At 58.4% G+C, this 21,158-nt stretch overlaps 1 protein-coding gene across 7 annotated transcripts; it reads left to right on the plus strand.

Annotated features, from left to right (window-relative positions):
• Window positions 1–805: 805 nt before the first annotated feature.
• Window positions 806–20,932, plus strand: ADCY6 (adenylate cyclase 6). Of its 7 annotated transcripts, XM_032646192.1 has the most exons (23): window positions 891–908; window positions 2,838–2,903; window positions 5,224–6,085; window positions 9,636–9,785; window positions 10,174–10,295; window positions 10,390–10,501; window positions 10,664–10,791; window positions 11,309–11,467; window positions 11,554–11,695; window positions 11,811–11,939; window positions 12,209–12,234; window positions 12,473–12,620; window positions 12,823–12,920; window positions 13,098–13,185; window positions 13,340–13,456; window positions 13,722–13,880; window positions 14,181–14,359; window positions 15,237–15,272; window positions 15,357–15,486; window positions 15,795–16,058; window positions 16,875–17,079; window positions 17,931–18,055; window positions 18,278–20,932. In XM_032646192.1, the coding sequence occupies exons 3-23, from the start codon at window positions 5,228–5,230 to the stop codon at window positions 18,401–18,403; spliced, it is 3,501 nt and encodes a 1,166-aa protein (XP_032502083.1). In that variant the 5' UTR covers window positions 891–908; window positions 2,838–2,903; window positions 5,224–5,227; the 3' UTR covers window positions 18,404–20,932. The 7 variants fall into 7 exon arrangements, with proteins under 7 accessions (XP_032502084.1, XP_032502085.1, XP_032502083.1 ...); XM_032646193.1 differs by lacking the exon at window positions 2,838–2,903 and having other exon boundaries at window positions 806–908; XM_032646194.1 differs by lacking the exon at window positions 2,838–2,903 and having other exon boundaries at window positions 863–908; window positions 5,227–6,085.
• The last annotated feature ends 226 nt before the right edge of the window (window positions 20,933–21,158 follow it).

Consider the following 21,158-nt stretch of genomic DNA (forward strand, 5'->3'; position numbering starts at 1 on the left):
TCCCTCAGGCCCCCTTCTGGGCTCAGGGTGTATAGGAGGTTTGCTTGGGGCCAGCGCCCCGGAGGGTTGGGGGAGGAGGGAAAAAGCGGTGTGTGGGGAAGCAGGCCGCACACACCTGGCGCCTTGTGGAATGAAATCTTAATTAATTATTAAACTGAGTTCCCTCGTGGGGGGGGGGGGGAGCAGGGCCATGGCAGGCGGGGCGGGAATGGCAGGGTGGGGGCTGGGGGAAGGAGGAGGGGAGATGGGGGTGAGGAGTGGGTGCTGGGTACCGGTTCAGCTTAGGGGACCCCGCCAGGAAGGAAGCCGACCCTCGGTGTGCTGGGTGGGAGGGGGGTGGTAATCGCTGCTAGAGGGTGGGTTTGCCCGGCGCCTTTGGGGACCCCTGGGGTGAGGGTGGGAAGAGAATGCTGGAGAACGCAGCCCGGGGGTGGAGGGAAGGGGGAGCGGTCTGGACGGCCCGCTCCTTCCCGGGGTCTTGATCCCAGAACAGTAGCCGCTTGTTTTCCCAAGACTGGGGGAGGGAGCGGCCGGAGGAGAGGAGGGGGCGCGCGGAGGGAGGGGTTCCATTCTTCGGTCTCCCCCACCCCTACCCCGTTCCTTCGAAGGGGAGCCGGCCACCCTGCCCGGCGTCCGGGGAGGGGAGGGGGTGTCCAGACAAAAGGAGCTTGTGCCTTTAAGGCGGGGAGTCCGGGAGCCGGCGGGGAGGGGACTTCTGGATCCGGGGTAGAGGGCGGCTGCGCTGGACAACAAGGGAGGGGGCGAGGGCCGGGCGGACTGCGGACGGCGGGAGGGGCGGCCGGGACGCGCGGGCACGGAGCAGGACCGCGGGACGGCCGGCCGGCCGGCCGGAGCCCGCGGCTGCGGCGGGGCGGAGGCCCCGGGGAGGCGCCGACCCCAGCCGGCAGGTGAGACCGCGCGGAGGAGCGTCTGGGGAGGCGGCGGCGCCCGGCGCTTGGCGCTCGGGTCTCCGTGCGGCTGGCAGACTCCCGCGCGGCTCCCGGGAGTTTTGTGGTCCGGGCTGGGAAGCCGGCGCGGGGGGAGCCCGAGGCCGTCGAGGCTGGCGGGGGGAAGTCCGGGAGGAGATGGGGGATCGAGGAGTCCTGGGTCCGGGGCTCAAGGCTCCCACCCTCACGCCCTGCCCTGTGCTTCCCTTCCTCCACCCGGGGCGAGTTCCCGGCTTGCTGGGAAGAGGGGGAGAGGCATGTACTGGGGGAGGGGCTGTCCTGAGGTTTTTGCAGCCGGGCTGTGGGTGAGCCTCCGAGTTTGAGGTAGAGTGTGATTGTGTTTCGGGGAAGGGGAGGCAGCCTGGGCGGAGGGAGGGATGCCCTCTGTCTGCAAGAGTCCCCCTCCCCTCACCCCAGACCTTGGGAATGAAAGGGCTGGTGTCCAGGCCCGCTGCAGGGTGGGCAGGGTGGGCAGACTTTATTCAGAACAGGCTCTGGGGCCTGACTGAAAAGCTAGAGGTGGAATCAGGCTGTGGACTCTTTTCCTATACCCTCTGCTTACCGGAGTACCCCTGTGACTGGAGGGCCCTGGTGGGGTTTGTATGGTTGGGGTGGAGGTGGGACCTCAGTGCAGTCTTTAGGGAGACCAAGGGCTGGGGAAAGGAGGAGAAGGGTTGATGGACCTCCAGATACAGGCCCTGGGGAGGTTTCTTTACATCTGGACAGGCCTGGAATTGAGGCCCACGTCCCAGCCTGGTGGGCAGTGCTGGCACTGAAGTGCCCTGCCTGGGCAGTGCCTTCTTCCATGAACTTTCTGAAGTCCTTTTAAATCCCCTGGAGCCTCCTTTTGCCACCTTTTGGGAATAGGAGGTGACTAGGAAGAGAGTTTGGGCAAAGCAGCTTGCAGAGCCATCCTTGGGGCTGGGCCCTGGCCTGCTTCAGACTCTGGGTCTCAGGCTGGAGGATCCAGGTTCAGGAGGGACCTGGGGTCTGAGAGACACTGGGCCTCAGTCTGCCAGGCTGAATGGACATGGCTCCATCCTTGGGAGCCGGTGGTGCCTGGAGTAGCAGATCTGTGAGAGAGAGCAAAGAAACCAGGACCCAGGGAAGGAGGGGGTCGGAGGCACAAGCTTAGGAGCCTATCTCTGGGGAGGAAGGAGGTGGTCTGTGGTTCATAGTGATGGGTTCCTGGACAAGGAGGGTTGGGGCCCCATATAGGGAAGTTTTGTGGCTTTGAACAGTGCCCTGCCCTGTTCCCTGCCGTACCAGCCTGGCGTGGGGTGCCAGGAGTAAGTTCTCCAAGATGGGCAGTGCCTGGAATGGAGCCCAGGGTGGGATGGTTGCAGTTGGTTGGACAATTACAGATCTCTGAAGCTATCCACTTGTGGGGTCAGAGTGTTCTTGGGAGGGTCATGCATTCCCCTGGACAGTGTACGCGCCTTCCTCTGTGGGTACGAGCCACGTGCTAGGCTGTGCTTCCAGGGGGCTGGGAGCATGGCCAGAAACAGGTCCTTTGGGAACAGAGGTCTGGCCAGTGGGGTGGGGGCGTGGTGAGGACAGGTCAGGGGACTGGCGAGGGGGAGGAGGCTGAAGCAAAATGTCATGGGGGGCAGTGGGAAACCTGCTTACTCTGGGCTCTGTCTCACGCAGCTCTCAGGACTGACAGCCGAGGACACAGGGACTGATAGGGCTGGGCGTCTGACTGGCTGGGGAGGTGTGGGTTTTTGCTCACAATTTTCCTGTCTTTCTATCTCTTGGACGCTGGCAGGGTTTTGGGTTCAAAGTGGTGTAGAGTGAGGAGAAGAGCTAATGTTTATTGAGTGTGTACTATATGCCTGACGGGGGCTGTTACATTCTTTCCTTGCAACTCTTATTGTTCCCATTTTACAGGTGAAGAAAGTGACATAGAGAGGTGAAGTAACTTGTCCAAGGCTGCGAGGCTAGCAGAGAATCACAGTAAGGTTTGAAACGTGGTCTCACTCCAAAGATCTTGTTTCTAATGAAGTGTTTTGAAGAGCCAGACTTTCTCTGGTGACCTTTGCCAAATGTCAGCCTGACCAAAAGTCTTGGATTTTTGATCTGTCCCTCCAGATGGTGCCGTTGGTGATGTTAAGGGGTTGAAGGGCCTGCTGCTCCGTGGGATATAGGAGAAGGGATGCCAAGAGAACTTAGTGGAGGGTGTACCAGAGATGGGGGTTTCCCATGTGCAGAGAGGTCCCCAGTCCGCCTTCTGCTTGGTGGGCCCCTGGGTGTCTGCTTGGAGCACTGCTTCTGTGGCTTGAGCGTCTGGTCCTGTGACCACCTGGGGCAAGCTCTGGGTATTCTCCCCCTTGTCCCCTAGTGGGTACAAATGTCAGTGCTGCTAGCTCTGCAGGTTTAAGTACGAGGAGCCCCTCAGGGTGCCCCGTGGGCATGGAGGAGGGTGGCCCTGGTGGGGATGCAGGCATCCGTGGGTGGCAGTGCTCTCACCCTCATCTCCTCCTGAGCTGGGCTCAGCTGGGAGACACATTGAGGGTGTTGTCATGGAGTCCTCCCCTTCCCCCAGGTCAAGACACTTTCCTTCTGGAGACGTGAGATTACGGGGCTGACTTGATTACTTGTGTTCTCTAGAACTGTATAAAATTACCGTGGACCTCAGTTCGTTTTTTTTTTTTTTTTGCTGTCAAATCTGTCCTGTGCCCCAGATGGCCACAGGACGAGCCTCACAGGGTTCTGGTGAAGATCAGATGGACTTAGGTATGTGAAAGGACCTCGAAAAGTTTCAAGCAGAGGGAAAGTGCATGGGAGTGTTATCCATCCATCCACCCACCTACCTGCCTATCTACTCAACAAACATTTATTTAGACCCTACCAGTTACAGATGTAGCAGTGAGCAAAGCAGGCCAAAATCCTTGCCTTCATGAAGTTGACATTCCAGTTAGGAGAGACAGACAATGAACAAATAAGAAAAATATATAGAATGGCAGCTGCTGATAAGAGCTGTGGAGAAAAATAAAGCATAAAGCTCAGGAGAGAGACAGGGAGCTCCAGGAAAGGGGGTTGCTATTTTAATAGAGTGGTCAGGGAAAGCTCACTGATAAGGGGACTTATGAGCTGTGACCTGGAGGAGCTCTTATTCTAGGCAGAGGGAACGGCAAGCACCAAGGTCCCAGGCTGTCCCGTGCACGGTGTGTTGGGGAAGAGCAAAGAGGTTAAGAGGACTGGAGTGCAGTGAGAAAGATGAAGAGTCATATCGTTATTATTATTTCACGTTAGCTTCTTTATACCAGTGCTCTTGAGCTTGGTTTCTTTCTCTCTTTTCGACTCATAAATTGGTTGAGTTCCTACTATGAGCCAGGCTCAGTATTTGGGGTACCTGGGGTGGGGATAAAGCGCTGAGCAAAATAGATATCATCCCTTCCCTCCTAACGTTTATAGTCAGAGGGGCAGAGTCACACATTAAACAAGGGATGATTTAATGATAATGGTGATCAGTACCACGGAGGAAATGTATGGAGAGTGAACAGGGGACCAAACTTAGTCTGGGTGGGGGAGCTGGGACACCTTCCTGAGGAAGTTTTGTTGAAGCTGTAACCGGAGGGAGGAGTTGAATTTAACTCTGTGAAGTGTGCACAGTGTGTGAGTGTGATGGGGACGGATGTGGAAAGAGATTCCCTGTGGTACAGAGGTCACCGATCGGCAGCTCACAGGCTGAATTCATTCCGTAGACGTGATTTATTTGGCTTGCAGTGTTGAAAAATGTGAATTACTTGCCAATGTTTAAAAGTCAGGAGATGTCATGTTAAGGCCTCCATTTTTTAGAATTCAGCTTCTGTTGAAAACTCAAGAGGATCACGTTCCACTGGGACACCAGTGTCAACAGTCTGCCGGTGCGGGGTGGTGCTTGCCCCTGCTTGGGCTGTGCTCTCTCTCTCCCGAGCTGGGCGGCTTTTCTCATTGACAGGCACTCGAGTGGGTCTGTAACCACCAGGAAATCAGTGCCTTTTAGGGAAGAGGTGAATGTTTAAATGAACTGCTTTGGAGTCAGACAGATCTGGGTTAGAATTTTGGTTCTCACACTTGTATGGCTGCTTGATCTCGGGCAAGTGACTTCACCTCCCTCTGCCTCAGTTTCCTCACCTGGTGGCTGGCGATACCCTGGTCTTCCTCAGAGTCATTTCAGGAGGCGGATGCGTCTGAGGTGCTCGGCTTGGTAGCGGGAAGCGCTCGGTTAATGAAAGCTGCTGGTGGCGGCAGTAACGATGGTATTAACACCACCTCATTCCTTTCCTCCCAGCAGGATGTCATGGTTTAGTGGCCTCCTGGTCCCCAAAGTGGATGAACGGAAAACAGCCTGGGGCGAGCGCAACGGGCAGAAGCGTCCACGCCGCGGGACTCGCTCCAGCGGCTTCTGCACACCCCGTTATATGAGCTGCTTTCAGGGTGCACAGCCACCCAGCCCGACCCCCGCAGCCACGCCTCGGTGCCCCTGGCAGGATGAGGCCTTCATCCGGAGGGGTGGCCCAGGCAAGGGCCTGGAGCTGGGGCTGCGGGCCGTGGCCCTGGGCTTCGAGGACCCCGAGGCGACCGTGGCAGTCGGAGCCGCTGAGGGGGCCCCCGATGCAGCCGCCAGGAGCAGGCGAGCTTGCTGGCGCCGGCTGGCGCAGGTGTTCCAGTCGAAGCAGTTCCGCTCGGCCAAGCTGGAGCGCTTGTACCAGAGGTACTTCTTCCAGATGAACCAGAGCAGCCTGACGCTGCTGATGGCGGTGCTCGTGCTGCTCATGGCCGTGCTGCTGGCCTTCCACGCGGCGCCTGCCCACCCTCAGCCTGCCTATGTGGCCCTGCTGGCCTGCGCCGCCCTCCTCTTCGTGGCACTCATGGTGGTGTGCAATCGACACAGCTTCCGCCAGGACTCCATGTGGCTGGTGAGCTATGTGGTGCTGGGCATCCTGGCAGCCGTGCAGATCGGCGGCGCCCTGACAGCCAGCCCCCGCAGCCCTTCTGTAGGCCTCTGGTGCCCCATGTTCTTCGTCTACATCACCTACACGCTTCTCCCCATCCGCATGCGGGCCGCTGTCTTCAGTGGCCTGGGCCTCTCCACCCTGCACTTGATCTTGGCCTGGCAACTCAACCGTGGTGACGCCTTCCTCTGGAAGCAGGTGGGTGGTCGGGGAGGTAGGCGTGGGGGCACCAGTGTGGGAATGAGAAGGGGTCTGCTAATCGAGGGTGGGAGAGTCACGGGGGGACACGCAAGAGGGATGTCTGGCTGTATCTGGGAGGAGGGGTGGGTCTCCATTTCGGATCTGAGGCAGAAGGCACTGCTAAGGGAAGGGAAGGCGTCAGAACCTAAAGCCTGTGCTCTGTCCCCGTGGGCCACAGTCTACAGCTCTTTAGCCTGAGGCCCTTGAAATCTGTAGAGACCCAATGTGAGGCTGGAGCTGGGCAGGTGACATTCAGCCCCAGGGTTGGGGCAGGGCTGAGGGGGCTGGGTAGGCTACATCCGGACTTTGGCATCTCTGGCCCCAAGTTGACACTTGAGACTCAGGGCCTGGTGCCTTCCCTGCAGGGCAGCTCTAGGTGGCGATCTGGAGGGATCGAGTAGGTTTTGGATGCAGTTAGCAAGGGAGGAGTTGCCTCTCTCCTGGACTGAGGCCAGTTCCGGGAGGACAGGGAAGGTGGTGAGTGGGTCAGTTCTGTCCTGGGCCAGGAGTAGTTTGGGGCTGGACTGTTGACGAGGGGCTTTAGTCTCCGACCGCATCCCGCCCTCTTCCCACTGGGCACCAGGGCTCTGGCAGCCTGCCTTGAGGCTCTCTGCCCCTGTGGGCTTCCACCTCTGGCTTCAGAGTGGTGTGTGAGGTGAGGCTGTCGCAGAGGCTTGGCTGCAGGCAGCCCTGGTTGTCCAGTGGGCTGCATTCTTCTCTGTGAGATCCTAGACAGCTAACCTTGCCTCTCCCAGCCTTCGTTTCCCAGTCTGTAAAACTGGGATAAAAATAGTAGCTACCTCATGGAGTTGCTCTCAGGGCCCCACCCTCTCTGAGTGGATTAAAAGCCGACAGGGTAGCGCTCTCACCTGGAGGCAGGGAGCTGCGGGGATGCTGAAGGGGATGGTTCCCAGTGAAGGGACTTCCGGATGTCCCTTGCAGAGAGATGTGAGCTGGTGGTGTTGGCTGTCTTGTGTCATCCCCCTGACCAGGGACAGGGGCTCTTGCCCAGCTGATCCTTTAGAAGCGGCTGTAGGCACAGCCCCCCAGCCAGCACACCTCGAGATCCCTCCATTGGCACCCTGGTTTAGATGGTGCTGTCCTCTGTCTCGCTCAAGGTTTGAGGGAGCCAGCCTCTGCTTTGCCCAGGGCTTATGGCCTATAGCCCACCCCAGCCCCACCTACAAAGAGGAAGTTGCCTGGGGCTCCCAGGGTTCGAAGCTGGGTGCTCTGGCATGATGCCCTTCCCTGCCCAGCCTGTGGAACAGAATGTACCTTTTTAAGAGTAACCTTATAGCCAGTTTGTTTGTGGAGCACATACCCGCAGGGCACTGTCAGATCTCTTAAAGGGCCAGGGTCCTTCTGCCACTGCTAGCCCCCAGTTTCTCTCCAGGGTAGCTGTCACACTGGGCTTTGGAGCTGGACTGCCCTCTTGGGGAAGGAGGAGCTTGGAGGTGGTACCTCCCTTCCCCTATCCTCTCTGGCTGGCTGGGGTAGGTGGGTGTCTCTTCCCTGCTCTCAGCTGGCATGGTGCCCAGAGCCAAGCCCAGGGCCTGACTGGGGACGCGCAGTCCCATGGAGGCCAGGACTATACCAGTCTCCTGCCTCTCCGGGGCACCCTGCTGCAGGCTCACTCAGTGGGCGAGTGAAGAAAGCTGCCCCTGCCCTGTGTCAGTCCTTGGGGCCAGGGCAGCCCATACCACTTCTCTGAGCTGAGAACATGCCTAGATTCTACATCCAGGTGGCGTACAGGTTCTCTGCACCCAGCTGGCTTACAGGTTTCTGGGTAGGGTGGGGCTGTGGCCTCCTTTCTAGGCTCCTTGGTCAGCCCCTTCCCGGATCCAGCCCCTTCCTCCTCCTATGACCTGCTCACTCAGACACACTGAGCAGTTTCACCCAGTGCCCCAGCCCAGCCTGGAGTCTCCTACAGTGCCCTGACATCCATTTTTTCTCACAGTCGGATAGGGGGTCTGTGTACAGATCTATTTCGGTCTCTTGTTCCCCTTCCCCTTCCCTCCACCATGACTCACATTTTCCTCTTGGGCTCCTGGGGCCAGGAAGGGAAGTTGCCTGGTTTGCCCCCCTTTCCTTCTCCCCCACTGGGGGCTATTCTTAGAAACCCCTGGGGGAGATAGTGTGCCCCCCTCTTCACCCCTGCTGCTGGGAGGGGGGCCCCTGGTGAGCTGGACTGAGAAGGGAAGCTGGGAGGCCAATCCTAGAGGACGGGAGCTGGAGATGGCTGGGGGTTCGCCGGACCCCTCCATCTTACCCAAGGAAAATGAAACCAAGGTCCCAGAGACTGAGTGACATGCCCAAGTTTGCAGGACTAGTTCTGGTTCCGGGAAGAGCCCAGAACTCCTGGCTTCCAGTTGGTGCTCTTGCCCTCCCTTCTCCCCAAACCAGAGCCCTGCCCCAGCCAACTCTGGGGTGGAGCCACAAGTTCCAGGTTAACCCCTGAATTTCCAGAAACACTGAGGTCGGCTTCCCTTAGACTTGCTCTCCAGTCAGTGCTGCTGCTGACGACTGAGGGCGGAACATCCTAGGATCGGGGTCCTGGGGCTTGGGGCCTGGCTGGGCCGAGTGTCGGGGGTGGCCAGGCACGGTGGCACCCCATCCCAGTTCCGAAGGGTTCTTTGTGTCAGTAGAATTGATGATTCCCAAGCCCGGGTTCTGAGGCTGGGCCTCAAGAGCTTAGGTGAGTGGAGTGAGTAGGAATCCTGGGAACCTGGAATGCAGTTTACAGTAGGGTTAGGACACAGCTTTGGAGTCCGACTCTCCTGGACTCAAGTCCCACACTGGCTACTACCAGCTGTGTGATCTTGGGCAAGTTACATATAGCTTCTCTGTGCCTGAGTCCCTTACCTTTCCAATGAGTTAGTGCTACTGATTTCATAGCGTTGTAAGAAGTACATTTGTTAACACACGGAGGACACCTATAGAATCTAGGCACATTTGTAGGCAAGCAACAAATTAGCTCCGGTAATGATAATAATAAAATTATTATTATATTAATTTATGTGAGGGCAGGGAGGGACCTCGGAGATCTTATTCTCCCTCTCCAGGTTCTAGATGAGCAAACAGGCCCCTAGAGATGAGGTGACGTGTCCTGGGCACTCGCAGGAGGATGTAGAGCTCAGATCTCCTGGGTGTCGTCCTGTAAGGAGAACCACGTACGCAGAAGGAGCATCATTTGTCTTTTGTTTGGGGTGTCTGTGGGGCAGGGAATGACAGTGTGCTGGGCCCAGGCCCTGTGACCTACCTGGCCCTGGTGGGTGCTTCTGCTCCCAGGAGCTGTGAGAAGATCACATTTCTAGCCGTGGAGTGATCCAGGCAGGGAGCTGGAGTCCTGTGGGGATGGGGAGGTATTGCAGGGGTGGGGACAGCTTGGGAAAGACAGGGCACAGGATCCCGGCTTCCTCCCCGAAGCAGTGCATCTGCAGAGAGCCTAGCTAGTTGCGCCTGTGTGTGTCGGGGGTGGTCACCGTTTGCCTCTGCCACCCCTCCGCAGCTCGGTGCCAACATGCTGCTCTTCCTCTGCACCAATGTCATTGGCATCTGCACACACTACCCGGCCGAGGTGTCTCAGCGCCAGGCCTTTCAGGAGACCCGTGGTTACATCCAGGCCCGGCTGCACCTGCAGCATGAGAATCGGCAGCAGGTGGGGCTGCCCCCCCCCCCCGCCCCCCGATCACGGCCTTCCCCCATCTCACCTGCGAATAGCTTGCAGGTTGGATCCACCACCTCATGCAACTCCATGGAATAGTGTGAATGGTTCCCCCGATTGTGCACCACAGAGGCCCTTTGACACTGGGGTTCCTGCCCTGTCTGAGGGTGGGAGGGAGTAGATGGAGTGCATCTGAGGGGTTGAGTGGGGTGTAGTCAGAGAAGGCTGAGGACTCTAATGGGGGAGAGTCAGGCCACGGTCCAGAAGGGAAGCTCAGGTCTCCAGAGAGGTCTGGGAGGGTTTGGGGGATGTGGAGGGACCAGGAAGGATTAAACTGTGAGGCCAAGAAGATAGGGGTCCTCTGTTGAAACCACTGGTCTAGGAGCGGCTGCTGCTGTCTGTGTTGCCCCAGCATGTTGCCATGGAGATGAAAGAAGACATCAACACAAAGAAAGAAGACATGATGTTTCACAGGATCTACATCCAGAAGCATGACAACGTCAGGTAGGGTGGGGGTGGGGAGGATGCCGGGAGAGGTGCGGGATCTGGGAGTCTTTGAGGGCCACATCGCCCTTCCATCTTCTGCCGTCGTCCTCAGCATCCTGTTTGCGGACATTGAAGGCTTCACCAGCCTGGCATCCCAGTGCACGGCGCAGGAGCTGGTCATGACCCTGAACGAGCTCTTTGCCCGGTTTGACAAGCTGGCTGCGGTGAGGGTGCTAGGGCTTGGGGGTGGGGCCGACGGGGTGAGGGCAAGCCTCATTGGCAGCGGCCTTGGGGGAGGGGGGCCGATGGAATCTGCAGTGAGGGTAGTGGGCCAGGCAGGCTGGGCCGGAGTAAAGGTGACTCTCCCCCAACTCTTTCTCCTTTAGGAAAATCACTGCCTGAGGATCAAGATCTTAGGGGACTGTTACTATTGTGTGTCAGGGCTGCCGGAGGCCCGGGCAGACCATGCCCACTGCTGCGTGGAGATGGGGGTGGACATGATCGAGGCCATCTCGTGAGCACCGTCCCCTCCCAGGCTTCCTGGAACTGAGGGTGCCCCAACCTGCTCCTGCCCTTTGATGTGTCCTCGGGACTTTTTCTCAGCCTTGGCTGTCTCCCTGTCTTGGAGATCCATCACTGGGGAGGGGAAAGGGTCTTTCTTCAGCCTGTGTGAAGACCCATGTGCACCTTAGACTCCAGCCAGCCGGGATGGGGTAGGCGGAGCCAGGATGAGGGGGATTTGGGCTGGAGAAGATGCCAGCTGAGTAGGCCCAAAGGGAGGGTAGTGATTCCTCCTCTCCTAGCTCAGTCCCATAAGATGCTGCTGGGCCCCTGCTGGTGAACAGGGCTCCCAAACATTTGTCCTTGGGCCCCATGCAGCCTCTTGCCCGTGTCCTGCTGCGGGTGTGCCGTGTGCCCTGCGACTAGGTCTGTCCTTGCCCACTTGGCTCCAAGGCGAGCACAGGGCCTGGGCTCTGGGCTGGGAGTGGGGAGGACTGTGCCGGGAGCTAAGCCAGGCCGCCTCCTCCCAGGCTGGTGCGCGAGGTGACAGGTGTGAACGTGAACATGCGCGTGGGCATCCACAGCGGGCGCGTGCACTGCGGCGTCCTTGGCCTGCGGAAATGGCAGTTCGACGTGTGGTCCAATGACGTGACTCTGGCCAATCACATGGAGGCTGGGGGCCGGGCCGGGTGAGCGTGCGTCCAGGGGGCGAGGGACGGGAGCCCCCCCCCCCTGCCCCGGCAGAGCAGGGGTCTCACCCTCCTGTCCCGCGTAGCCGTATCCACATCACTCGGGCCACGCTGCAGTACCTGAACGGGGACTACGAGGTGGAGCCGGGCCGTGGCGGGGAGCGCAACGCCTACCTCAAGGAGCAGCACATTGAGACCTTCCTCATCCTGGGAGCCAGCCAGAAACGGGTCAGGGCCGGGGCAGGGCGGGGGTGGGCAGACGGGGAGAGGGGCAGATGGGGGGAGCTGGCAGAGGCTTTCTCCGGGCCACTCTTCCCAGCCTGTGCCCGTGCTGCCCACACAGAAAGAGGAGAAGGCCATGCTGGCCAAGCTGCAGCGGGCGCGGGCCAACTCCGTGGAGGGGCTGATGCCACGCTGGGTGCCCGACCGCACCTTCTCCCGGACCAAGGACTCCAAGGCTTTCCGGCAGATGGTGAGGGGCCCACGGCGCTGGGACCTGGGGCCTCGCTTTCCTGTCTCCCTCAGCACTGTGTCCTCCTTGCCTCTTCTGCCTTCCCCATCATGGCTGCCGTCTCCGTAGTTTCTGGAATTGGGGATAGAGGGATGATTTCACCCCAGGGGTCCCAATCCCCCCAGAGTCTATGGGGAGAGCCGTCAGCGCAGTGCTGGGTGGGGAAGGGATTGTAGAGGTGAAGGTCGCCTGCCCTTCACCTCACTCGCACACTCTGTCCCTTTCTCCAGGGCATTGATGATTCCAGCAAAGACAAGTAAGTCAGGTTGTTGAGCAGGGAAGAAGGGCTGGGCGAAGGCACTTGCACCCTGGGGCGGGGTTGCGGGGAGCCAAGATCCCCCTCTTCCCTGGACCTTAGATGTGTCTTAACGGGAGCGGGTGCCACCCACCCCGCTCACACTCCTTCTTTGAGTGCTTCCTGTGCCCCTCCCTTCTCATCGCCTGTCACATGGCAGTGCTCAGGCACCTGGTGAAGCCATGTCCCCTGCCCTCAGCCGGGGTGCCCAGGACGCCCTGAACCCTGAGGATGAGGTAGATGAGTTCCTGGGCCGTGCCATCGATGCCCGCAGCATCGATCAGCTGCGCAAGGACCACGTGCGCCGGTTCCTGCTCACCTTCCAGAGAGAGGATCTTGAAAAGAAGGTTTGGGGGATGCAAGGGCAGAAGGAGGAGGGCTGGGGGAGGAGGGAGGCCCTGGCAGGGAAGTCTGAGCACAGGTGAGGTTTCTGGGGAGTGGGGAGGTGACCACAGGGCACAGCGGGGATTCATATCAACTGGGCCAACTGGTAGTGCCCTGCCTTCCCCAGGGCGGAGCCAGCGCCCAGCTCAGTCTCCTCTCCCCCAGTACTCGCGAAAGGTGGACCCCCGCTTCGGAGCCTACGTGGCCTGTGCCCTGTTGGTCTTCTGCTTCATCTGCTTCATCCAGCTCCTCGTCTTCCCACCGTGAGAGCCCTGTCCCTCCTCGCTTGGCTTCTCTTCCCGCTACCACTTCCCACAACCTTCCTAAACGTCCTCGCAAGCACACAGTCCCTGGGGCCCACGTCCTGCCTGCCCAGGGAGTGGGACGAGGATGTCCAGATCTCCCGGAGTAACATTTTCCCCGGCCCTCTTCCGCCCCAGCTCAGCCCTGACGCTTGGGATCTATGCCAGTGTCTTCCTGCTGTTGCTGGTCACCGTGCTGACCTGCGCCGTGTACTCCTGTGGCTCTGTACGTGGGGGGCCTTCCAGGGCTGGTGGGGGAGGCCAGGCCAAGGGCGGGGAGGGAGGAGAAGGCCGAGCCTCTGCCATTGGGCCCCATCCCTGGGTGACCTTACCCGTTGGCTGACGTGGCCTCCGTCTCTCTGTCTCCCGACTCCCGGCAGCTGTTCCCTCAGGCCCTGCGACGTCTGTCTCGCAGCATCGTCCGCTCGCGGGCACATAGCACTGCGGTTGGCATCTTTTCCGTCCTGCTTGTGTTCATCTCTGCCATCGCCAACATGGTAAAGTTCCAGTGGGAATTTTTCTGCCCCTCCTCTGTTCCAAGCACTCTGGGTGCTGGGGGTACAGAGAGGAATGAGATGCATTTCCTGCCCAAGGCAAGGGTGAGGTTAACCCCTGTCCTCTCTCCTTGCTCCCCCCTACCTCTTGTCATCCCTCAGTGAGAAGTTGGGCCCCTGGGGTATAGGGCCCCTGAGTTATAAGGCATGGCCCTTGTAACCCCTCCCCTCCCCGGTTACCCTGATGTACCTCCCCCGACTTTTGCAGTTCACCTGTAACCACACCCCCATACGGACTTGTGCAGCCGGGATGCTGAATTTAACACCTGCTGACATCACCGCCTGCCACCTGCAGCAGCTCAATTACTCACTGGGCCTGGATGCTCCCCTGTGTGAGGGCACCGCACCCACTTGCAGCTTCCCTGAGGTGTCCAAGTGGTGCTCGGAAGGGGTGGGGTGGGGGGGCTCCTGATCAGCTCCGGTTATCGACTCTTCTGTACCAGGCCTGGTGATGGGCACTGGGGACCCAGGATCTCACCAGAGTCTCCGACTCCCGGAGCAGCCCGGGGCCCCGGTGTGCTTTAGGGGTGTGTGGAGGGTGAAGGAGGTCTGGGTGTGAGGTTGTGGAGGGGAGCTTGGGTCAGGCGGGGGCATGCAGTGTTCTCCCTGCACGGGAGCGCCATGGCCTCTGCCTTCGCCCAACACTGCCTCTGCCATTGCTCCCCAGTACTTCGTCGGGAGCGTGTTACTGAGTCTCTTGGCCAGCTCTGTCTTCCTGCACGTCAGTAGCATCGGGAAGTTGGCCATGATCTTTGTCCTGGGGCTCATCTATTTGGTGCTGCTTCTGCTGGGTCCCCCGGCCACCATCTTTGACAACTATGACCTGCTGCTTGGCGTCCATGGCTTGTGAGTTTATCCGCAGCCCCTTTAGTCCCCCAGGAGCCTCTTGACCCTGCTGGGTCACCATGAGCCCTCTGCCCTTGGAATGCTACCACTCACCCATCACATGTGGGGGGAAAGGAGGCAGCACGTGACCCCCAACAGTCACCTCAGGGAAACCCCAGTCCTGGGAAGTCCCTTGGTCTTTAGGCTAGACGTTAAAAAAAAATTCCCTCTTGCATTTGCATGTTGCTTTCATATCCACTCTTAACTACCTGTAGGTCACGCAGCTGCTTGGTGGTAGAGCCCTGGCTAGGAAAGGAACCATAACCCTGACTCCCGCTTGAGGGCTTTGCCTGGGACAACACACTGGCTTTTCCTCTGCAAAACCTCACCCCTCGGGGTATGTGGTAGAAATATATGGTGCGGTAGAAAAAGCCTCTGGAGTCTGCTGTTTGAATCCCTACTCTGCCACTTATTAGCTGTGTGTCTCTGGATCGTTGAATTAACTTCTCTGAGCCTCAGTTTCCTCACCTGTAAAACGGCAATGCCACCTATATCACAAGGTAGTTGTAAAGATTATTATAAGTAACGTTTATCTAAGGCTTGCTGATGCCAAGCGCTCTGCTAAGCCTTTCGCATGCAGTATTTAGATCTGATCACTCGTTGATTGATGAGGAAGCCGAGGCTTAGAGAGTTAAGCAGCTTGTTCCAGGTCACATAGCTGGTGAGTAGAGGAGCCAGGAGTGGAACCTCTGCCCTTAATGAGTTAATAGAAGCAAAAGCCTTGGCCTAGTGCCTGATTTATGGTGCTCAGTAAATGCAGTTTCTGTCTCCCCTTCCATGCCCCGACCCGGCAACCCAGGAAGAACCGATGACTCTGTCTCTTGTGTCTTCCTGCCAGGGCTTCTTCCAACGAGACCTTCAGCGCGCTGGACTGGTGAGTGAGGGCTGTAGCGGGCAGCAAAGGGTGGGGCTGCCAGATGCCTCCTTCAGACACTGAGCTTGCCTCTGCTTCCCTCAGCTCAGCTGCAGGGAGGGTGGCACTCAAATATATGACCCCTGTGATTCTGCTGGTGTTCGCACTGGCGCTGTATCTGCATGCCCAGCAGGTGGAATCGACTGCCCGCCTGGACTTCCTCTGGAAACTGCAGGTGACTGGGTGGGCCTCTTGGGTGGGGGAAGATCCTAGGGGCAGAGCCTGGGCCACGCCAGGCATCTCTTAGGCCGACCAGGGCTCAGGCTGCCCCGAGCCCACCCTGGCTCCATGCCTTCTCTGCTCCCGTCCCCTGTCCCCCGCCTCATCCTGTCCCTGCCCCCTCTACTTCTTTGCCTGTTCCTTAGGCCTGTCCATGCCTTTCTTCTTCCACGTGGTTCCCTCTGATGCCCATCTCCAGGTGTTGGCCGCTGCACCCACGCCTTGTGAATGTTGGGCAGTGGGTGATGGGTGTGGTGTCCACAGGCAACAGGGGAGAAGGAGGAGATGGAGGAGCTCCAGGCGTACAACCGGCGGCTGCTACATAACATTCTGCCCAAGGACGTGGCCGCCCACTTCCTTGCCCGGGAGCGCCGGAATGATGAGCTCTACTATCAGTCATGTGAGTGCGTGGCCGTCATGTTTGCCTCCATTGCCAACTTCTCTGAGTTCTACGTGGAGCTAGAGGCAAACAATGAGGGTGTCGAGTGCCTGCGGCTGCTCAACGAGATCATCGCCGACTTCGATGAGGTACTCATCCAGTCGGCTGGTGCTGGCAGAGGGTGGGGGGACTTGGGGACCGGAGGAGTGGGGAGAACTTTGGATAAGAAGGCCAGGCTTGGAGGGGATGGTTGGTTCTGGGAGGAGGAAGGGAGATCTGATGGGACGCAGAGATGTCAGGGGTAGGAGTAAAGGGAGGTACAGTGGAGGCAGGGACAGGTGCTCACGAAGGTGTCACAGGCAGCAGGCTCAGCCCCAGTGGGGCAGGGTCATCACTGTTGGGGAGCAGAGGAGGACGTGAGGATCTGTGGAGGGGCCAGGATAGGTAGCAGGTGGGGGTCATTGAAGAAGAAGCCGGTAATCTGTAGACTGTGGCCCCATGAGGCCAAGTAAGCAAGATGATCCCCTGAATAGAGAAAATGGAAGCAAAATATGAAGAAGTGACCCGAACATCCAGGTCAGGAAGGGCTTGTTCCCTGTTCTGGAGGGAAGGCACTTCCTCAGCCTGGGACTCAGTTTCCGCAAAGGTGAGGGTTGGAATCACTGATGCCTGATAGCCCTCCTGTGGTTCTGGGTTCTGCAGCAAGCTGCCGAAGTTGACCTGGAGCTGTGCGCTCCAGTCCTGGCTTGGGTTTTGACGGCTGCCCGGTGAGGGAGGCCGTTTTCCCGGCTCCTTAGTCCTGCACTGAGAGCAGCGGCCGGAAGCGGGGCTCACTTACCCAGAGGAGGGGAGTGTTGAGCCAGGGAAGTGGAGAAGGGGGCCAGGGCGTGGCAAGGATTGAGGCTTGAGGCAGGGCTGGGTTTGGCCTGTCTGCCGTGACAGCCAGGTCCCCCTGTGCTGTCCAGATCATCAGCGAGGAGCGGTTCCGGCAGCTGGAGAAGATCAAGACGATTGGTAGCACCTACATGGCTGCCTCTGGGCTGAACGCCAGCACCTATGATCAGGTGGGCCGCTCCCACATCACTGCCCTTGCCGACTACGCCATGCGGCTCATGGAGCAGATGAAGCACATCAATGAGCACTCCTTCAACAATTTCCAGATGAAGATCGGTGAGAGGGCCCGGGCGATGGCAGGTTTTCCCAGGGCCGTTTCTGGGGGAAGCAGAGGCAGCAGGCTGGGGATGGCGTCTCATATTCCCCGTCGGGAGTCCTGTGGGGCTTTCCTTTTCTCCCACCTCCTATATTGTCTGATAGTAAGAACGGAGATCGTTTATTGAAGGCCTGCTCTGTGCTAAGCACTGTCCCAGGCTTTTTTTTTTTTTTTTTTTAAACACATATAAATTCTCACATTATTATCCCCTTTTACAGATAAAGAGATGGACTCTCAGTAAATAACTCAGCCAAGGCCATACAACTAGTAAATGGCTGAACTGGGATTCAAGACCAGGTTTAGCTACACTCCAGTACCCGTGTCCTTTTCTGTGGCCAGTCTGATAAGAGGCACTCCCTCTCAGATGCACTGGTGGATGGGAATGGTTAATAGCATGGGTTCTGGAGTCAGACTGTCTGCTTTGAATTCTGGCTGTTCCACTTAGCTGGCTTATTTAGCAAGTTGTATAACTTCTCTAAACTTCAGGTATCTTTTCTGTAAAGTGGGAATGACGATACTTACCTTTTGGGGCCGTTGAGAGGATGAGATAGTGTAAAACGCTTACAGAGTGGTTGGCACAGAGCGCGCATCGGTAGATTAGCTGCTGTTCCAGCATAGCCGTCTTGACTCAGGGGAGCTCCTCAGCTGATATGCCCGCATCTTCCATTCTTTATGACTAGGAGGCTTGTCCCTTTTCCAGTTTCTTCCCTGGGTCCTTCTAAAGGTGCCAGGAGGTGGGTGCCTCCCTGGGCTGACTGCAGAAGAGCCAATCGAGCTCTCGATTTCTTACTGCTGTCCCCACCTACCCCAGGGCTGAACATGGGCCCAGTTGTGGCAGGCGTCATTGGGGCTCGGAAGCCGCAGTATGACATCTGGGGGAACACAGTGAATGTCTCTAGCCGCATGGACAGCACGGGGGTCCCCGACCGAATCCAGGTGAGGGGGATGTGAGCAGAGGCTGGGAGGGGTATGGGTCCAGAGGGCTTCCGCAGGGCCCTCTGTGCAGTCAGCTAGGACAGGGGAAGGGTGGCGCTGTTCTCTGGTTGGTGGAGCCGGGGTTGGGGGAGGGGAGCTGGCATGAGCAGAGAACCCCTGGACTCCTGCAAATGCAGCGGGAAGGATCCTGGGCTAAGCAGGTTCCCCTCCCCCCCCCCCCAGGTGACCACGGACCTGTACCAGGTTCTAGCGGCCAAGGGCTACCAGCTGGAGTGTCGAGGGGTGGTCAAGGTGAAGGGCAAGGGGGAGATGACCACCTACTTCCTCAATGGGGGCCCCAGCAGTTAGCAGGGCCCAGCTGCAAATTCGGCTGAAAGGACCAAGGTGGGCATTTGAGTGGACTCTGTGCTCGCTGGGGGAGGCTGAGCCTCCAGACCCTGCTGACCACAAGAGGGAACACCCCAGCAGGCTGTACTTGGACCGTGCTCGTCTGCCCTCAGGCTGGTGAATGAGGGGATACCAAGAGGATTATGCAAGTGGCTTTCTTTCTTAACTGGGGTAGGGCTGTTTTCTCTCCTTTTTTCCCAGCTTTTGGGAGCAGGGGAGGGGCAGCAGCAGAGGCAGGGGGACGTCTCCTGCCTGAAAGGTTGAAATGGCAGCTTGCCACGCCCGCCCTTTCCCTGTCTGTCTGGGCACTTGGCTCAGGGCTGGGCCCTTCCTTTCCCTCTTTTTCCTGGGAACATTTTTATAAAGACTGGGGCAGGCTTGAAGAGTGCCTATTCCATCCTTGCCTTCCTTTGCTATGCCTGCATCCCCAGCATGGGTCCTGGGCACTCCCTACCCCAGCCAGGTCTCCCTCACAGACACAGGGCACGGGAGGGAGATGTTCTGGGGACCCAGCTCTGTCCATATTTCAGGGGAATGTTTCCATTTGCCAAATCCTAGTCCCATGATCTGTCCCCAAAGGGGAACAAAGGGACTTCTGCCAGCTCAGATTAGCCCCGTTTCCTGCACAGCTCCAGGGGAAGGGGCATCTGGTCTCACTGGTACTGTGAAAATGCCCAGCCGGAGAGCAAGCGTGTGCGTGGGGATGTCAGAAGAGCAGGAGCTGGATGTTCGCCTGCAGGTGCCAAAGAGCGCAGGCCGGCCAGGGACGGGGGTGGTGCCAGACCGATCCGAAGGTCAGGATCGGGCCACTCTGCCCCAGTGCTCTCTTGCTGTCTGCTGCAAGGGGGCACGGAGCATCTCTACCCCTTCTGTTGCCAAATAGAAAAGGGCCAGGGCATGGAGGAAGATGGCCCTGATCCCAAACCTGTCCTCCCACGCCTCTGGCACTGGGGAGGGCCTGCGTGTGTGTGTAACCGTGCGTGCGTGGTGGTCTGCACGTGTGTGTAACCGTGCGTGCGCGGTGGTCTGCGTGTGTGTGTAACCGTGCGTGCGCGGTGGTCTGCGTGTGTGTGTAGCCGTGCGTGCGCGGTGGTCTGCGTGTGTGTGTAACCGTGCGTGCGCGGTGGTCTGCGTGTCTGTGTAAGCGTGCGTGCGTGGTGGTCTGTGTGTGTCTGTTTTCCCGGTCTGTGTGTCTCTGTGGTCCTGCTCCTTGGCTCTCCACCCTGGGTTGCCTCTTTCCTGTGGGCCTCTGTCTTCTGGGAATAAGGCAGGATTTCTGATTTCAAGGGATGGAGAGAGATGCCCTTGTTGCACAGGAGTGGGATGGGGTGTGGTAGCAAGAGGGTGGCCCTGGGGAGAGGAGTCCTTTTTGTGCCAAATCCCTAAGTGCCGTTTGGGGGCCACATGTGCAGCACGACTGTCTCCCTGCCTGAGGCAGGGACCCAAGCGCCTGCTTGAGGCCCACAGTGCTCCTTGCACTTGAACTGTCTGGGCTTTGGTGGGCAGAGGCTCAGGAGTTTCCTGGGCTCCCCAGCTGGTGTCCTGGGATGTGGTATGCTTTGGGGCTGGGGTAGCATGGGATCCCTCTGAGGACCCAGATTCTGGTACTAAGGGCTAAGGGAGGGGAACCTGGACCTCAGCCTTCCCCAGCCTTCAGCTTGAGCCTAGCGTGCTCCGCGCTCCCCAGACCTCATGAAGCCTGCAAGAGCTGGCAGGAGGGTTAGGAGGGCTGGACCCTAGATTCCCTTCCTGTCCCTGCCTGCCTTTTACCCTCTTCCCTGCAATCTCCTTGCCTCTGGACTGAATTAGTTGGTGCCTTGGTTTCTCTGTCTGTACCTATTTAAGCCAGAGGCATTAGCCAGGATTTTGCTTGAAGATCGCTTTGTCTTTGAGGCGTTAGAGAGGCAGAGGAGAGAGGGTCCCAGAGTTGCTGGGTTTGTCTTGCCCTACCACCCAAGGTGGTAGTCTTGCCCTTTCTCATGTCCTTTCTGACTCTAGCTCCTTGCAGAAGCCTGCTTTGGGGGATCTTCATGCATCAACCAAATGGGCCATCGGTCACTTCATTAGCCAAGGCAGGAGAAGGGGAAAAGACTAGTTGGTCCAGACAGAAAGTCAACCCCCCTTCCCTCAGCCACATCCCTGGACAGGAAGGTTCTGCGTGGGGTCCTGGGGTGGGGATGAGGCTGTAAGGAGACCAGAGTGGGAAGACTGCAGTCTTGGGTGACTTGTCTCTGCTTCTTGCCAGGTGGGAGGGACCTGTCCACACCCTGGCTCCCTGTACCGCAGTGCCAGCCGTGTGCTTCCCCCGGGCTGACGTTGCCCCCTTCCTCGCCAGTTGGGGTGGGGGAGTCAGTGGATGGGAGGCCCATGGACTTTGGTTTTATAATGTAACCAGTGTGTGTGTGTAGGGGGGGAGGGAGTGTATACCATGTATTTCAGTGAAATATTTAATATATTTAAATATCAATAAAAGTCAAAGTCTTTGTAAAATTCCCTGTTCTCTGCAGCTGTTCTGGGCTGTGGGTTGGGTCAGAAGTGGCAGAGCCTGGGGTAGGAGGCAGGCCCCAGTCTGGGGGCTCTGTGGACCTCTCTCGTCTGTGGTCAGAGGGCTTCCTCTGTTTTTCTTCTTGCCAAGGTAAAACTGCAGCGTCTTCACAGAGCGTGACTACTCCAAGACCTGTCAGTATCATGAGGGGCAGGGTGTCTTCCGAGATTT

The sequence above is a fragment of the Phocoena sinus genome, chromosome 10 (assembly GCF_008692025.1).
Source record: "Phocoena sinus isolate mPhoSin1 chromosome 10, mPhoSin1.pri, whole genome shotgun sequence".
NCBI lineage: Eukaryota > Metazoa > Chordata > Mammalia > Artiodactyla > Phocoenidae > Phocoena > Phocoena sinus.

Bases quoted from the DNA above. Each gene is read 5' to 3' on its own strand.
- ADCY6 (XM_032646193.1), top strand. From the start codon at position 5,228: ATGTCATGGTTTAGTGGCCTCCTGGTCCCCAAAGTGGATGAACGGAAA. The intron at 9,786-10,173 runs GTGGGGCTGCCC...CCACTGGTCTAG, and splicing joins AGCATGAGAATCGGCAGCAG to GAGCGGCTGCTGCTGTCTGT. The intron at 12,621-12,822 runs GTTTGGGGGATG...CCTCTCCCCCAG, and splicing joins GAGAGGATCTTGAAAAGAAG to TACTCGCGAAAGGTGGACCC.